Source organism: Ornithodoros turicata, unplaced genomic scaffold, assembly GCF_037126465.1.
Source record: "Ornithodoros turicata isolate Travis unplaced genomic scaffold, ASM3712646v1 ctg00000829.1, whole genome shotgun sequence".
Taxonomy (NCBI): Eukaryota; Metazoa; Arthropoda; class Arachnida; order Ixodida; family Argasidae; genus Ornithodoros; species Ornithodoros turicata.
In genome coordinates, this window is record NW_026999402.1 from 562431 (window position 1) to 581248 (window position 18818).

General features: G+C 49.4%; 1 protein-coding gene across 1 annotated transcript in view; it reads left to right on the plus strand.

Moving 5' to 3' along the window:
* LOC135375155 (uncharacterized) overlaps positions 1-18818 on the plus strand; it is a 101625-nt gene that overhangs the window by 18511 nt on the left and 64296 nt on the right. Inside the window, exon 3 of the mRNA XM_064607882.1 lies at positions 10790-10915. Within this exon, the coding sequence (XP_064463952.1) occupies positions 10790-10915 (126 nt within the window). The remainder of the gene's footprint in view (positions 1-10789; positions 10916-18818) is intronic.

Here is an 18818-nt window from a genome sequence, read left to right on the forward strand (position 1 = left end):
AACCAACCACCTCGGCCGCCCGCAGAAACAGAAAGTCATCGCCAAAAGAGTGACTGTGACGTCGATATCTCCACCTTCACTTGACGTCACAGAAAAACGTCATACGCAATGTTCGCAAACCCTTATCGCGGTATGTTTCTCGATTGTGTTTTTCTATTTCCTTCCTTTCGTTCCTTCATGTGTTCGTAGTCGCGTGTCGTATCAGTAATTTCATCCTGCCGGACACAGCTCTTGCCCTTCCCCGGTACGAAAAGCGCTGATATGAAGTGGTTATGCGCAAAGGTCTTCGCAAGCAAAAAAGAAAAGCAAAACAAAGATCGTGAAACATTACGTTTTTCTGTGACGCTAAGTGAGGGCGGAGACATCGACGTCACCATCGCTCTTTTTCCGACCACCTGAGGTGCGCAGAGCTTAAATAATTAGGTCTGCGGCGCGCGCTGCGATTACTTTCGTGCTTGGTGAGTGGTTCGAGCGCATCATGTGAAGATCGGGCTGGAGTGGTGTGAAGATCATGTGAATGGCCCATGAAAGGATATTTGACAGGCCTACGATCATTTCCAGTTTGTTTTCCTCTGTACTAAACATTGGTACTTCCCCCAGGCCGTCAGTTGTGACGTTGCCCACCTCTCTGAGGCCAACAACGATGAACCCTTTCACCACCACCACCCACCATGGGGAGCGCGTGGTGTCGATCGTGGACAAGATGGCGGCGATTTGCACGCGCCTTTACGCAGTCGCTCGCAGCGCGCCAAGCGGGAAGGCGCATTTTTTGTGTGCCACCCACAAACGCTCTTCTGTTGCGAGCCGACCACGTGCTCTTCCGTCAATACAGAAAGCGCCGGTATGTACAGCCCATCTGCGCCAAACGTCGCGAGTGCTCGCGCGAGATCTTCTCTGTTGTTGTTTCTTTAGTTTCCAGGTGCAAGTATAGCTCGTCTCGTCTGAAGTGTTGAACGATTGCTGTGAAAGACATTCTGTGGCATGAAACGCATTAAAACAAAGATTCGTTTACTGCAGTAACAGCATTGTGAAAGTGAAATTTCTTATGGCGATTTCGGGTGATGCACCTGGCAATCCGAGCGAGAGCGCCAGGTCCAGTGCACGCTCTACACGGGCACGGGAGTCGCTCTGGGGCAGTCATCATCCGAATTTGTCGGACGCTCTACCGCTCTTCTACGAAGGTCGCTGCGCTCGCTACGCATTGTGCGTTCGTCGTGTTCGTTAACTTCCCTCAGCGTAGTTGACGTCGTCACGCATTTTCGCCTGATCACAAGCATAGCTTGCGGGAAGCAGGTCACATCATCCTCTTTGTTCGCATTATCTTCGCTCTTCGCATTGTCGGTGTCAATTGAACTTCCATCGCTAATACTTTCGTAAACATCCATGCCGTCAATGGTGAACACAACAAAGAAACACATGACAGGCCATGTGACAGGCAGCCAGCCGCAAGAGGCAATACGTAGCAGACGACACTCGCAAGGCGCATACATGCGCATGCTCTACCTCGAGAGGAGAAGCAGATAATTGAGGGCGGTTTTGGCTCGGCCTCTCGCAGCAAGAGCGAAAAAGATGCTCTTGGGGCGAAAGAGCTGCTCCGTAGTGCATCATCCGAACACACGGCTCTTGCTCTCACCGCACCACCCGAATTTACCACTCGGGTTCGGGGCAGAAAAAAGTGCCCCAAATGCATCACCCGAAATCGCCATGAGAATCTTCAATACAGGTTGGCTACCAATGCATATACCCATAGACATGTATCCATAAACGTGCCCCTGGTAGCTCGCCCCAGAGATCGATTTCGGGGGAAACTACTAAAGGGCAACCTCCATGGAGCGAATTTTTGCAACGAAGTTCGCGCGGCAGACTGCCACGCGCGTTCCGCCGCCAGTTGTTCGCCGGCACCAGCTCCATGGAGCGAAAACCCAGCGGACGGCGTCAGGAAATCTTGCTGTGATGGCACTGTTGCCAGGGTGAAAGCTTAGTGAAATCAGTTGCTCGAAAAAGTGCATTTAATGTCACAAATTTTGCAACTAAATCCAAAAACTGTCTGAAAAGATACGCCCAGTAACGTCCCGAAAGGCATATTCACTACTGCGAAAGGAAAACATATGCCTCACGTTCTAACGATGCAGTTGGCGAAACAGCGAGCAGACGACAGCATCCAGTTGCAAGAAGAGGACGATGACGATGATTCACGAGAGCAGACGACCACGTGCAGGCGATCTGGCGTAGATCCTTAGCGGAAGAGCACTTTGATTGGTTCATCTGCAGTTGACGCTTCCGGAATCGCGGACGCTGGGCGAAAATATCTGGCATGGGCAGATCGGCTCCATAGATCGGCGGCGGACGCTCACATTTTTGACGCCTCGCGCAGGGCGTCCGACGCTGAGCGAAGTTCGCAGCTTTTTCGCTGTACATTCGCTCCCTGGAGGTTGCCCTTAATACGGTGCGCGAAACGCACAGCGTGTGAGATGCCAACTTTATGCTCACTGAGTTGTGCTTATGTTCTGGCACGGCTACGAAAGTCCTATGGGAGCACATAAAAACAGGCTGTAGCTGCTGTATAAGCTGCTGCGCACGGAACGATTCATAGACTCTGTGTGTGTGTGTCAAATAATCTCGTTCTGCATCGCTGACAATTTGCGTTCCGCCATATTTCTACTGAATTCGACGGCAGATGTACGCCGTCGTTGTTTGCCCAAACCGAAATCATCCACTCAGGTGGTCCCTCAGGGTGTGTCCTCCCGGTCGACCACAGTTGGCTGAGAGGATGGCGACGACGTAAGACCGCTTGGAAGGGATGCGTCCGGCGGTCACGCCCCACTATTTTTGCGTGGTAACTGAGCCCCAGGAGCACAGAATACGGTTAAAATTCGATGTCTGTGTGATAGTGAGGGATGATCATGAGAACCGTACTGTCAGAGTGCTCAGGATTCGCGCAAATCATTTCATGGTCTCTTTAATATTGCAATTGCAATGTGCTTCCTAAAATCAATAATGGAAAAAGTTGATTAAAACGTCTCTGTTAATTAGTCCCCTAATTGAGAATAAACACGGCATCCTAGTAGCAGCTCCGTCAACTAATCCAATGACAAAAGTAGAAGCGTCCTAAGGCAACTCCCCTTTCTATGAAACTGTGTTGCAACTAAGAAGAAACACCCTGTATAGTGGGGCAGCCCCCTTCCCGGTTGGTTGTATCGCCCGCTCGGAAAGCACCACACTCCGTGCTGATTCACATTACAGCGTTTACGGCAGCGTACGGCGTCTTACGTGTACCTTTGTTCCATCCTGAAGGATGTTCCGCGGGAATATGCAGTTTTAGCACACCGTTGGTAAGATTATCGTGCCGATCGGAGCCAATCGCAGACCTGTGTGACCTAGACTCTTGTTCTGATTGGTTCCGGTTGATGCAATTTGCCGCAAGCCACGTTATCAACGGTTTCCTAAAACTCTCTAATGATTCGCTATCAGCGAACCTAACAAGCAAGCGCAACCCTGCAACCAGCTCTCTAGCCAACAGTGGGGCTCTTCTTCGGCTCCCAGCTAGTCCACCTACGCCGCCATGGCGTGAGTTCGCTCCCGCAGCAACGCTTCACATCCCCGGTTTACGGAAGAAGAGTGAGTCCAGCCCCCTGGTGGCCAGAATGGCGGCTGAGAATATGATAAGCGATGCCTACCACACGCATAATAGAAGTAGAAATAGAAAGAGAAAAAAACCGGAAACGTAGGTCGCACTGGTGCGAGCAGCTCCCGTTTTCAACAAATCAGGGCAGATAACGATGTCATTCGAGATTATGGTTGGCTGGGAGCGTGCTATGCGGTGATGCTCATTTCTGAGAGTCTACGAGAAAAACACTTTTTCAAGTGACCCCGGTGATTGCCGTCACGTGTTCGCAATATTATAAAGCGTGATCAGGGGGGATTACTAGTGCACTCGTACGACAGCCAATAACGACACACCTGCCACCCCAAAGCGCGAGCGGCTGACGTCGTATCACCGCTGATATGACACCCGAGCGGTCTGTGAGAGAAAACAACCGTTTCATTTTGGGGGGGGAGAGAGGGTATGTTATCATGAATAGCAACTGTCTGTTACTTATAAATTCTGACATATAGGAGTTGCAATAAAAGCGGGCTTCCAGTCCTAGGTACAGGAGCGACAAAAAAAAATAAATGATAATAATAACAAGGGGTTTACGTCGCGAGACAACTGAGATCATGAGCGGATTGCTTTTGTGTGTGTTGGATTGCTTTTGCCCACCTGTGGGTTCTTTAACGTGCGATGAAAGCTCATCACACGGCACCCCGTATTTAACGTTCCTCGCCGAAGACGGCGTTTCTAAGCAACTTGTACCTTGCCTACCAAGTTGCTGGCGTCCTCGGCTGGGTTCGAACCCGGGATCTCGAGGTCAGAAGATGAACACGCTATACCGACTGAGCCGCTGAGGCCGGTAACCGCTAAAACGAGTGCCGTAGAACAACGTTTCTTGTAGCACACTGCAGAGATATTGGGCCGCGGCTTCGCCACCGGCTCCGGAAATATTGTGCTTCAAACGTTTAATAGTGATTTGCATTCCACAAGTGACATGCAGCGGAGTTTGTGTAAACGCAAACTACTGTGTTGTGGATACAGGACAAATTGTGATCTTCTTAAAGGCTCGGTGGAAGCTGTTATAAAAACGTGAAGCTACAAACAATGTGGATCTAACGAAGAACCAACGGTCCCCGCATTACAACAGATACGAGACAAGGTATATCTAAAAGAGGTAGCGTAACTCCCATAGTCCCATGCAACAACGTAACTCGTAACTCCCATAGCAACAGGAGATACATTGTATTCATCTGTTCAATTCGTCTTAATCTCTTCTACAGCTCCGAGATATGAACGCCGCTTCCTGTTTAGCCCCAAAGGTGTACGAACTCTAGGGCTGCGTTCCAATACTCAGCGCAGGAGAAGCTGTCTGAGTGGAGAGCTAGGTAGACACCTAACGTAGATGCCTTATCGGCGGATATTTGGGACAAACTTGCGGACAGTCCTCCGCTATCGCCATCTGTCATGGCCCGTAGGAACTGTAATTCCGCATTTGGTTTAAACGCCGCATACTTCATTTATAAACGCTCAAATTAAATAATTCAACTCAATTGTCGATGCATTCTTCCTGCGTATCGTTATATTGCAGAACACAGTGATCAGCGAAAATGCCGTCACGGCTCATTGCTGTTACGGCGTAGTATTCCAATAAATGCGCGATTCTTGTATTTTCTTGTATTTTCAATAAATAAGTTACATAAAATATCTCTTTTTTTTACTTATTGTTGAACGCCGTAAACGCACCAGACATAAGAGTATCGATGTCGTCGACAAGCATATTAATTTTCACGGCTGCTGTCAGCGACGAGCACTCAGACGCATAGCTAGTGTGCATCGATGCAGACTGTAGGCGAAAGAGACGCCTGGATAGCAGTCTAGGCGGGAATTGGAACAAACCTTAACATGGCGGCATTTCCGGTTAGACCGCTAGGCAGTCGACTAACCGGGGTATTGGAACGCAGCCTTTATTACAACGTACGGACACAGAGACGCACGGATAAACAAGCCCACTGTGACACATGCGCAGGGGAGCAGGATACGGAAACGTTCGGGTGGTAGATGATTTCGTATATATGCACGAGTGGGGCAGCAGACAGTTTTTTCTATATTATGAATAACCTATTAGTACACACGCATGTCATGCCCATGTTCTAAAGTTTTCTTGTTTGCGATCGTACCTCTACTACCAACACTCAGGATCGCTCCCTTCTCATGATGATCGCATTGTCGATGGGTCTGACTTGGTATTCTCGCTAGTTTTTGCTACCAGTTTATATATACCTTGTACGAGATACAACACAAAAGAATCGATCATGCCACAAAAACCAAACATATCCGCGCGGCACCTTTTCTGAATGTGAACGCGCGCGAGCTGTTTCAACTTCAAGCAGAGCACCGGCCTTCAAAGCACCGCAGCTTGTGATGGCACACACTCACGAAATTATTACATGAAGCGCGCGATTTCGTAGTCCGGTTGCATTGCGGTTACTTTGTCGTACCGCCTTCGCGCGCCACGTGATCGCACTGCTCAGACCGGCGAGATAAGATGAGAGCTGAGCGCAACCGTAATAACTTCCCTCCTCCTCTATGTTACATCAGCCTTGCTTAAGATAATCGCAAGTGCCTTGCCAAAATGATTGCAATCACGTCGGACTTTTCGCTTCGGTGGTTGTGCATATCGTGATTTATCGCACTCAGGAGTTTTTTGCCGAGGTCTGGTTCCCGGAAGGGGTCCTAGATATCGCAGCAATCACTAGACCACAACTTAGTGCTACTATACTTTCAACACCCGTCAGTATCCACTGATAGGTCATTTTCTACTAAATATTGATGTTTCAAATAAAGTGCTCCGCCTCCTCCACGCTTAATTGCTCTCATAGGCGCCGACTGCGGGGGCGCGGGGCCCCTTGCCCCCCCGGAACATGAACTATGGGGGGCGCCGCCTCCCCCGGGAAGTCCCGCTAAGAGGCTGACACCAACCTTTGGGGCTCGGCGCGCCCGGGTCAAAAGAGCGAAGAGGCACAAACCAAAAATGAATTTTGCAATTTGTAAAATATGTATCCGCCCATCGTACTCATTATCACAGTAGAAGGTGAGGCGAAGAAACACAGAGGATGACACAACACATAGCCTGAATTTCGCCCAAATCAATCAGATCAGCAGTCGAAAAGGTACCAGCAGCTGCCAGTGAGGTGTAACGGTAGGATCCTCGGAATCTTCATATTCGTTGGGAGCGGGTTCAACTCCCGCTGCTCCATTTCATTGACCATATTCATTATGTTACGCGCATTTCGGATCAAACACCGAGGATTCAATACATTTTGTTCTTTTTGCACTCAGTTTTCAAAGGCGTAATGCCTTCAGTTGTGCACATGTTCACTGTTTACGTTCTCTCTGTTTTTTCTTTTGTTTTGTTTTTTCTGTTCTTCCTTCCTCTTATTTCTATACCGGTTCTGCATAGTACATCATAGGATCCCGCCAGAGTGTGTGATTCTTCAGCTTTAGTTTTGTGTTCTTCACTTTTCTTTTCCTTTACATTCCTTCTTTTTGTTTTGTTTTTTTATTGTCTTTGCCTCTTTTGACTTCCCCCTTTCACTTTTTTTTTGGAATAACAAGCCGACATCCATCTGGCTTACCTTTCTTTTCTTTTTTTTTTCTTAATAAGCATATCCCCCCCGCCAGAGTACTCACTTCGCGGTGCTCCCTTGCCCCCTCCGGAAAAAATGAAAACTCTCCGCCTCTGATTGCTCTCCCTATATAGCAACAGCGGAGTAACCAGGAATATGTACAGGAGTTTCATTTTGTGCAACATAAGTTTCTGTAAGAGCCAGTACGTCGAAAGAGAAATTCAGTGACCACAGAAATATGTCTATGCTGACCTGTTTTGTCCGCGCAGACTTCCAGCATTCAAGAGGATGAAAGAAATACAGGAATGGAAACCACAGACTGTATGACGAAAAGTTTCATTTGTTACATAATTATGACGCATCATAAAACCAACTCGCCAACAACAACAACAACAAATAAATCGATACTGTGGCCTGGGGTGGTTCACCGCTTGAGAGCAGTACACCACCCCATTACATGAGAAACATGAGATGTGAAATATGAAAATGAAGTTATGTGCAAGTACAACTCTTGAACTCCCGTCCTCTGGTTGCGCATTGTTACGTCACACAAAATGAAGAAGCACATGAAAGAAGCGCCAATGGTCCTTGAGATGCAGGGGAGGACCTTACAGCGTCTGGAGCAAGCCGGTAGCCAAGAGGAACTCCAAGAACATCGACGGTGTTGCACATGGCTGTTACATGGGCCAAGAATTGCAGCCAGGTTGAACGTCTGTCAGCTAGCACCACTCAGCTGAGCACAGAGTTGCCGCCTCTCCGTTTCGTAGAGCTTACATTCTATTAGGACGTGCTCAATGTTCGCTACAACGCCACATTTGGAGCATAGGCAGCTGTCACAACAATACATTACACTATACCTAAAAGGATCTTCTGCTAGATTTCATTAGGTTGACGAAATCCTGCTCTGATGATGTTTTAACAGGCTCCTCTCCATACTTTTTTTTTCTCATGTACACACTGCCATATTTTGCCATGTAGATCTGTAGTTCAGTAACTTTTCCCCTTTCTAGAAACAAAAAATGACGGCACTCTTTGGCGCATTGTCAAAAGCGTATGAAATCCGATAGCGTTACTATATTATATTACAACAGACGAATGACGACGACAACATCTCGGATTCAAAGAAGCGTATTTTCGGGAGCTTTACCAGATCGGCAGCACTCTGCGCTGTGGGAACGATACGATGAAGGGAGCTGTCAAATCAAACCTCGGCAACGTCAATGTGGTGTAAGCCACTTCAGAGAAATCAGGCCATTGCCTCATTTCCGAAATGAAGCTGGACGTTCAGCTTCATTTCAATGGTTGCAAACACTATTGCTTCGACTTCAATGCTACAGCATTAGACTTGTATATGTGCCAGGAAAGCAACCGACTGTGGCTGATGCACTATCAAGGGCACCAAACCCAACATCCAAGGTGGAAACAGCGGACACTGATCCAGGACTTGCAGTGTCAAGTATTGTTCAAGCATCACCAACCAAGCTGAAGCAGATACAAGAAGCAACAAGTCAGGATCCACTTCTGCAGCTACTAACCAAGCACGTTCAACAAGGATGGCCAGATCGTCTTTCTAGATGTTCATCCTGTGGCAAGACCATACTTTCACATAAGGAGTGAACTGTACGTGACATTTGCTATGGACAACTAGTCATTCCAGCGACTCACCAAGCTGATGTTCTTCAGAAATTTCAGCAGGCACATCGTGGCATCGTGGCGTGTAAAGGGTTAGCAACCCGCAGTGTTTACTGGTCTATACACTCAAGAAGGACGTCGCAGCTCTTATTTCCAGCTGTAACATTTGTCAATCCAACCCAAGAGCTGACCCCCAGCAGCCATTGCTTGACTAAAACCTCCCAACCCGATCATGGGGAAAATTGGCTGTTGACTTTTCCACATGGCACTTACATCCTTGTTGTTGATTACTTTTCAAAGTATGTGGAAGTGACCCAAGCAGCACAATGTACCGAAAGTCGAGTGCAATGGGGGTGGACGTGTAGGTGGAATGCTTTGAACAGACTGGTGAGACTAAAGAACATTGATAAGACACATACCGTCCACCCCTATTGCACTCGACTTTCAGTGCATTGTGCTGCTTGGGGAAACATATGGAAACAACAACAGCGGCATCTATCATACTGGTTCGAAAAGACATTTTTGCTCGTTTTGGAATCCCCAATGTGCTTGTGCCTGACCATGCACCGCCATTTGAGTCTGAGGAAGTCTTTTTTGAGGAAGTTTGAGGAAGTCTCTGAGAGAGTCTGAGGAAGGAGGAAGTCTGGTAAGCATTTTTGCAAGAATGGGGCATTGTTCACAAACCAGCATCACCGCTGTGCCTCAGGTCCAATGATCAGGTGGAACGAACAATACAGACAATTAAAAGCATGTTGGTCAAGTCATACAGGCGATGGCAAGGACCTGTCTGTGGTCCTACTCAACTACCGTGCCACCCCAACTATTGGAGCACATTCACCTGCTGAATTGCCGATGGGCAGGAAACTCAGAAGATTCATCCCGACCTTGTCACAAGACCTGAAACCTCTGTTTCCCACTGATGCTCACGAGAAATTTCTCAAACGCAGACAGAGAGCGCAGCACAAGTATGGAGATGTCCACACTCGCACACTTCCACCATTTGTGTAGCACCAACCTCCACATGCACCAGTAAATGTGACACGTTCAGAAAGTATCATCCGTCCACCCGCCAGGTGCCAGGACTGATCAGTCTTATGTACCCTTTAGATTAATCCTTAGTTACAGCCGAAAAGGGGCGTGTTATGTACAACCACTACCGCCCTCTATACTCACCCGCAATAAACATGTCAGGCCTGGTTGGCTCACATTAGTCTCCAGTGAGCGCACGGCAGCTGCGTGTTTGTTGCTCGTGGCTGGGAGCCACCCGTCTTCCACCAACATAACCATGTCCAGTTGCCACCAGTCCAGCTTGAACTGGTACCACTTTATGTCCAGTTGCCACCCGCCCAGCTTGTGACTGGTACCACTTCACTTTCCAGGTGCCGCTAGCCCAGCTTGAACTGGTACCACTTGAGGTTCCAGCTGCAACCAGTTTGGTCCCACTTTGGTCCAGACCATGACCAGGCAACTGGGAACAAAGTGGTACCACTTGACTTCACAGTTCATTTTTTCTTTTTCTCTTTTCTTTCTTTTTTTTTTTGCCTGGGTTCAGATATGGTTGTCTACAACTCCTGTTGCAGAATAGTAAACATTTGTGCACAAGAATATCAATTTATTTGCGAGAACGATGCCTCATATACATCACTTTTCCTCGGAATGCGAGATAATAACGCAGTATGTAAACGATAAACCGTGAACCGTGAAAAACTTTTGAGTTGCACTGCAATGCGTGCATGATGCAATGGATCACGCATATCCAAATGCCACCAGATGTTTAAATATTTGTTGGTAGCAACAGCTTTTTGTTTGTACGTCATTCCGCTGTCTCTGTGTTTTTGCCTTTACACAATGGTTAGCAAAATGTTTTGACATGTGCAATGTTGCATCAGTGTTACCTTTCTGTATCGCTCACTTGTGTTCTCTTTGTTGATGAACGCAGACGCCGTGGTGATAGAGGAGCGCCCACGTACATTCGAGGAGGCGCGACAGTTTTGCGGTCACCAGCATTACCTCATGACTTTGGCTTTCCGAAGTGACGTTGAAACGGCAGTGCGCCTGAATGAAGGTGGGCACTTTCAGTCTTCCTTTCCTACACTCTAAAGACAAAACTTCACCGCATAGCACGCTCTTACACTCTTAAAAATGAACATCACCTCATAGCATGCTCTTAGCCAACCATCATCAGGAATGATATCGTTATCTGCCCAGATTGGTTGAAAACGGGAGGCGCACGCCTCTTCTGTGACAATTATGAACAGCATAAGTGTCACAAAAAAAGGCGTACGCCTCCCGTTTTCAACCAATCAGGGCAGATAACGATATCATTCGCGATGATGGTTGGCCAGGAGCGTGCTATGCGGTGAAGTTCATTTTTAAGGGTGAAGCTAACGATAATCTCGGATGATATCGTTATCTGCCCTGATTTTGTTGAAAACGGGAGGCGTACGCCTTTTTTGTGACACTTATGCTGTTCATAATTGTCACAAAAAAGGCGTACGCCCCCGTCTTCAACAAATCAAGGCAGGTAACGATATCATTCCAGATGTTGGTTGGCTAGGAGCGTGCTATGCGGTGAAGTTCATTTTTAAGAGGGTACACTTTTGTGCCACCACATTTGCTCGCATAATTAATGCACCCCAAACTTTTACACCTAAAGGTTAACGCTCTGTGCAGGTACCACTGCCTTGGAAATGAGGTAACGGAGATAGACAGCACAAACACCCACACCAACTCAAAACTGGCCAAATGTTTTATAACTTCAGAATAATGTTTGAACATGGTGAAGAGGGGGAAGGATGGAACCATGATAGTGAGTTCGGTAACGCACTGTGGGATGCTACCCATCAGTGGTGTTTCGATCGCTATGTGCGTCCAAGTCGGCGATAGTTGATAATGCATTATCGTCACGTGTACCCATTCAAACTGCACTCATGGCTATCAGCCATCCGCAATCTCTTCTTTCTGGACGATGTTTGAGCATTAGATTGAGCTGTATTGAGATTCGAAGATTGAGAAGTTACGCGTCAAAAAGAGCTCGTTACAAGTTAAGTTACCATGTGCAAAATATAACTAAAGTTCTTTAGCATGAGATGTAACTGGCAGTTACTGAGTTACTTAAAAAAAGAAAGAGTTACTTCCGAGTTAGCAAAAAATAGCATTACGCAGGTGCAGCACGCGTGAGTATAATTGAGTTAGACCTTGAGTTGCCTGCAGAGGAGTGCAACCCGCTTAGGTCGTTTTCGTTTACGTCCAACAAGAGACCTCCCCCTGTTTGTAAACAAATTGCGTCATAGTGTTCGACAGCGCCACAAATTTGGTAGAATTTAACTACGCTCTTAGAAATGAACTTCACCCCATAGAACACTCCTAGCCAACCATCCTCCCGAATGACAACTTTCCCGCCCCTGATTTGTTGAAAACGAGAGGCGGAGCCTATCCTGTGCGTAGCCTGGAGCCTAGCCTATTATGCACAGCACAGCATAGGCTCCGCCTCCCGTTTTCAACAAATCAGGGGCGGGAACGTTGTCATTCGGGATGGAGATTGGCTAGAAGCGTGCTATGTGGTGAAGTTCATTTTTTGACATATACACTCTTAAAAATGATCTTCACCGCATAGCACGCTCCTAGCCAACCATCATCTCAAATGATATCGTTATCTGCCCTGATTTGTTGAAAACGGGGGGCGTACGCCTTTTTTGTGACAATTATGAACAACATAAGTGTCACAGAAAAGGCGTACGCCCCCCGTTTTCAACAAACCGGGGCAGATAACGATATCATTTCAGATTATGGTTGGCTAAGAGCGTGCTATGCGGTGAAATTCATTTTTAAGAGTGTACCCTTCAGCTTACCTTCTATACGCGGACGATATCTGCCTCCGCGTTGTGGGAGACAACAAGGAGAACCTTCGTGACACCGCCGAAATTGCATTGAACGGCCTCAGTGCGGCACTTATTGAAAGGGGGCTTGTTGTATCTCCAGAAAAGTCTCAATGCTTGGTTTGCATTCCCCGCCGAAAGTACGTGGGCAAGGGTTTCCCTAATCTTTCCATCAACAGCACTCCCATCCCAAGATGTGAGGTTTGTCGTTATCTTGGCGTCACCATTGGCAGCTCTTTAGGCTGGTCTAGGCTAGTAAACCAAACGGTGTGTAAAGGCAAGAATACTCTTAATTTACTCCGATGGATCAGTGGCAAATCATTCGGCTGCAGTTCAAGTTCGCTGCTCACGCTACACAAAGCCCTCATTCTCTCGCGTATCCTGTTCGTGTCACCGTACGTGGATCTGGGACCTTCACATTGGCAGGCTCTGGGGCGGCTCCATCGGGCAGGGATAAGAACGGCGCTTGGAATACCCAGCTTTTCTGGAATTACCCAGACCTACCTGGAAGCCAAGGAAAAGCCTGTCAGTATTCACTCCGAGTTTAGGGGCCTCCACCACGTAGACAACTTGGCCACGTCCAGAAGCAAGCACTCTCTTTTTTCTGCCCTCGTCAAAAGGTCACACACGTCTCTCGGCCGCTTGGCCAGCGTATACGCTACTAGCGCCCTGGCCCACAGTGAACGATCGCCTCAACATCCTGCTGGGTTACCTTCGGTGCCATAGCGGGAGTTTGTAGCAGGTGTAACGCTCGACGTTCCGGGCATTCATAAAAAGAGGGAATGTAGCCCACTGGTCGCTAGAACGGCGGCTGAGAACCTCATAACTGAAGTCTACCGCTCACATACTCTGATATTCACTGATGGCTCTATTGACGATCGTACCAAAAGTGTCACGTGTGCCTTCCACATCCCGTCAGTGAACGTGTCCCGGCAAGGGAGATCATCGCGTTACCCGATATCCTCCACGACTGCTGAGCTCCTGGCTCTCCTGCATGCAGCTGCTGCGGTCCAGGTGCGAGAGTTTGCCAGAGGAGTCCTACTCACAGACCCGAGAAGCACTCTATGGGACGTGATGAACCCCATGTGTGACAACATCTTAGCGCGAAGCATCAGAAGATCGTGCGCTCAGCATAAACAAGCTGGAGGCGATATCGCCTTCCAATGGATCCCGTCCCACGCCGGTGTCGGCGGCAACGAAAAGGCGGACCAGCTGGCGTCCTCGGCACACCTGGGCTGCAGCAATATTTCGCCAACTCCGGACGACGCCGACAGGCAGATGTCTGTTCAGCACCTTGTTGAACTGCGCCACCCTGGAATACGGGACATCATGCATCATAATCACCCCCCTCTTCCCACGAAAAATCTTCCTTGAAGCATCCAGACCATGCTCCATAGGCTCCGCACTGGGTGTGCGTTCACCAATTCCCAGCTGTTCAAGATAGTCTCTAGGGGTGACGCCTGCTGTGGCCACTGTCAACAACCCGAAACAATCGAACACATCCTGCGGGACTGCCAAGCATACCATTCTGCGCGCGAAACCCATCACCCTCGCTCCACCTCGGGCGCGCTAGCGGACATCCTCTACTCCGCTGGTTCTTCTGCCGAACGTTCCGCCAAAGCAAGAAACCTCATTCTCTTCCTGCTGAAGACAGGCCTTGCTCATCGACCCATCCAGTACTCTGCTCTCCCCGATGAACTCGCGCACGTCACTGCATCCCCATCCTTCATCCTCCTCTATCCTCCACCCGTCCGTCCTTCCTTTGTGTTTTGTTTTGCTTTGCGTTCTTTTTTTTTTGCTATAATCGTGACGACGCCCACTTCTGTGTGACCAACATCGGCGAACCTTTCCTGCCATCACCCCCCCCCCTCATTTTTTGTTTTTTGCGCGGTCATTGCTCACCCTTCACAAAGCCCTGATCTTGTCACGCATTGTCTACGTGGCGCCATACCTAGACCTCGCGCCTACACAATGTTAGGCCCTTGAACGCCTTCATTGTGCCGGAACAAGAACTGCGCTTGGTCTCCCAGCGTCACCCAAACGTACCTGGAAGCTAAGAAAAAGCCTGTTAGTGTCCACTCTGAGCTCAGAGGACTCCAGTTTCTGGATAATGCATCAACATCTATCAACAAGCATTCCCTCTTCACCGACCTCGAACAAAGGACACACACATCCCTAGGACGCCTGGCTAGTGCCACCAGCTCCCTAGCCAAGTGGGGGGCTCTTCCTCGGCTCCCAGCTAGTCCACCTACGCCGCCGTGGCGAGAGTTCGTGCCCGCAACAACGCTTCACGTCCCGGGTCTACGGAAGAAGAGCGAGTCCAGCCCCCTGGTGACCAGGATGGCGACTGAGAACCTGATAAGCGACGACTATCACACACTTACTCTGGTTTTCACCGATGGCTCCATTGACCACCGTTCCGAGAGCGCTACCAGCGCATACTACATCCCGTCAATGAACAAGGCCTGGCAAGGGAAATCAGTTCGTTACCCAATCTCATCTACGACGGCCGAACTCCTGGCCTTGTTACACGCAGCTGCTGCGGTTCAAGTCACCGGAATAACTAAGGCCGTTTTGCTTACGGACCCCAGAGGTGCCCTCAACTACGTGATGATGTGTGGTAGCATCCTAGCCCGATATATACGGTGGTCCTGTGCCCAGCATAGGCTAACCGGAGGTGAGCTTACGCTCCAATGGATCCCGTCTCATGTCGGCATCAGAGGCAACGAACGAGCGGACCAGCTAGCTTCCTCAGCACGCCACGGCTGCAGCCCATCCTTGCCAGTCCCGGCCGACAGTGACAGGCACATGGTCGTCAAACAGCTAGTTGAGGTGCGTCATCCTGGCGTACAGGACATCATGCATAATCACCGACCCTCTCTTCCCACGAAAGATCTTCCTCGTGGTATGCAGACAATGCTCCGTCAATTACCCACGGGATCTGCGTTCAGGAACTCGCAACTGTTCAAGATCGGCTCCAGGGAGGACTCCAGTTGTGGGCGCTGTAATCATCCGGAGACTATCGCGCATATCCTGACAAAATGCCGTGCATACCATACTATGCGGGAAACTCATCTTCCCGACGCCAGGCCTTCTATACTGACGGACGTCCTCATCCCCGAAGGTTCTTGTGCGGAACGACTTTCAAAAACTCGCGGTCTCGTGCGCTTTCTTCAAGAAACGGGCCTAGCGGAAAGACCACTCTAGTGCACCTCTCACCTATACAGTGTGCTTTCGTCCCATCAGTATCGGTCATCCTGCCTCTATATCACTTTGAAGTCCTCAACTCCCCTCGCCCACTATAGTCGTGACGATGCCCACTTGAGTGCGGCCAACAACGGCAAGCTACCTCGACACCACCACCACTCCCTCATTTTTAAGAGTGTACGCTCTAGAAGTGAACAAGGTCGCGCGGGACAGCCACGGTCTTGGGAGGATTACGATATGGTGCCTTAAAGGGACCCGGTCCTCGGTCACGCTTTTCTTTCAATGCGACGCAACGAACAAGTTCCCGTTCGTGCAACCCAGCCTTCTCCTTCCGCTTTGTTTCGGTTTCAGCATGTCTACCGGTGTCATGATGACCTTTATCTGGTAGAGGTATATTCGAACGCTTTGCATCATCTTACCGCCTGTGGGCGCACAATGGTTCAGCTTCATTTCAATGGCAGCAGTTCCTACCTCCTGAATAACATACTGTCATTGATTGAATATCACGTTTTATGGCAAAAAAAATGCCATGAAGGAACCGGAGAGAAAGGAAGAAAATATGTGGAAGTGAGTGAAAAGCGAGTTAAAAGTAACTCGGAACTTAATCTAAGTTACTTTGGCAAAGTTAGCTGAAAAAGGAACCAGTTCCCCTGAAAGTTATCACGGCGCAAAAGTACCGAGTTAAGTTACAAGTTACCAAAAAAAAGGAACTTAATTATACTAACGAATTACTTGTAACGAGTTACCTCGAACTCTGGTGTAAAGTAACAAATCAGATTTTCTGGCTTTCAGTCGGTGTGTGTGGGGTGGGGTGGGGGAAGGGTGTTTTGTGCGTGCGTGCGTGCATCATACACTCTTAGAAATGAACTTCATTGCATAGCATTGCATCGCGAATGATACCGTTATCTGCCCCGATTTGCTGAAAACGGGAGGCGTACGCCTTTCTTGAGACAACTACAGTTGTGCAGCTACAGCGCGCTATTAGCCAAGCTCCTCTATCATCGGACCCCGACATGGATGCAGACTTCACGGTTGCAGAACTCAAGGCGGCCCTGGCGTTTTCTCGGAAAAAGTCGTCACCTGGTCCGGACTTGGTCACCTATGCTGCGCTCCGTAACCTGAATGTCACATGCCTTCTGGTCCTCTTAGAGATCTACAATAAATCATGGAGGGATGGACAAGTCCCTGCTCAGTGGAAGGAGGCCCTAGTGGTTCCCATACTGAAACCTGGAAAACACCCCTTGGACCTGGCGTCTTTTCGGCCTGTCAGTCTTACCAGCTGCCTAGGGAAAGTTCTGGAGCGCATGGTGCTGCACAGGCTCGAGTGGTGGCTTGAGAGGAGATGTGTTTTCCCCCAGGAAATGTCAGGCTTCCGTAGGCATCGTAGTTCAATGGATTCGGTGATGGATTTGGTCTCTACTGTTGAGGAAGCGAAAGCCCGGAGGCAAACCGTGATGGCTGTCTTCCTGGACGTCAAGCGGGCGTGTGACACCGTAAGTCACCCCGGTGTTCTGCATGCGTTACTTCGGTCGCAGGTGCCTGGGAAAGCGCTTGCATGGCTTTCCGACTTCCTGAGCCAAAGGCAAATTTTTGTCAGAACAGGCGAGGGTGACACAGAAAAGACTGCTGTTCCGCAGGGTGTCCCGCAAGGAAGTGTCCTAAGCCCGTTACTATTCAATATCGTCATGGTTGATCTCAAAGAATGTCTACCGAGGAGAGTAAATCTCTCCATATATGCGGACGATGTGTGTATCTGGACTGTTGGAAAATCCCGGCCGGCAATTCAACATCGGTTGCAAAGAGCACTGGATGCCATCAACAACTTCTTCTTGAACGCGGGGATGGATATCTCCACCGAAAAAAGCGCTGTCCTTCCGTTTACTCGAAGAGAGATGCGGAGGTTCCAACTGCGGATTGGGGATTGCCCCCTCATACAAGTCAAGTTCCACAGGTTCCTGGGTGTTATCCTGGACCGCAACCTGTCGTGGCGAAGGCACATTGACTTCATCATCTCAAAGGCTCAGCGCTGGGGGAATGTGATTCGCCACTTTGCCGGCGTGCGCTGGGGCTGCACTGAGCGGGATCTTCTTGTGCTCCACAAAACTCTGGTTCGCGGCTCCCTGCTATACAGCTTGCCCGTATTGCACGGTATATCAGCCACGTCTGAGCACAAGCTTCGGTATACACTGGCACGCAGCCTGCGGACGTGCCTTGGTGTCCCGCGCAGCGCTGAGACACGGATGGTGATCGCCGACGCCGGGGAAATACCCATCGATGTCCTCCGCCGAAGAGAAACCATCCGACACTACCTACGGTTGCTCGCTCACCACCGGCGTCATCCTCTGGTTCAAAAGCTACGTAGGCGGAAGAAAAGTAAACTCTCGCTATGTGTTACAGCAACATCTGGAAACATCCCTGACTTCACTGTTGCCCCGACCGCCCCTTCAGTGGCACCATGGACACTGCCGAGCCCATCCCTCTCGACACACATCCCTGGCCTCCTGGGGCCGAAGAGCCAGATCCCCGTTTCGGTTCTCAAGCAGTCTACTTTGGAAATGATGGATACAAACTACAGAGGCCGCACGGCTGTGTTCACAGATGGTTCGTCTACGTCGGATGGCTCCTCCGCTGCCTTTGTCATACCGGAGGAGTCACTATCATGTGGGTTCCGCCTGTCACATCGCACTTCGTCGACCTCTGCGGAGCTGTATGCCATCTTGTTATCTCTAAAGTCTGTCTCAAAGTACCCTCCCCGTTCCTGGGTGATATACACCGACTCAAAATCAGCCCTGCAATGTGTAGGAACCATGGGCATCCGCGGCTCGTTGGCCCCGGTGGTTGTTAGTATCCTGACGGCGCTCAGGGTTCTCGGCGAACAGGGAC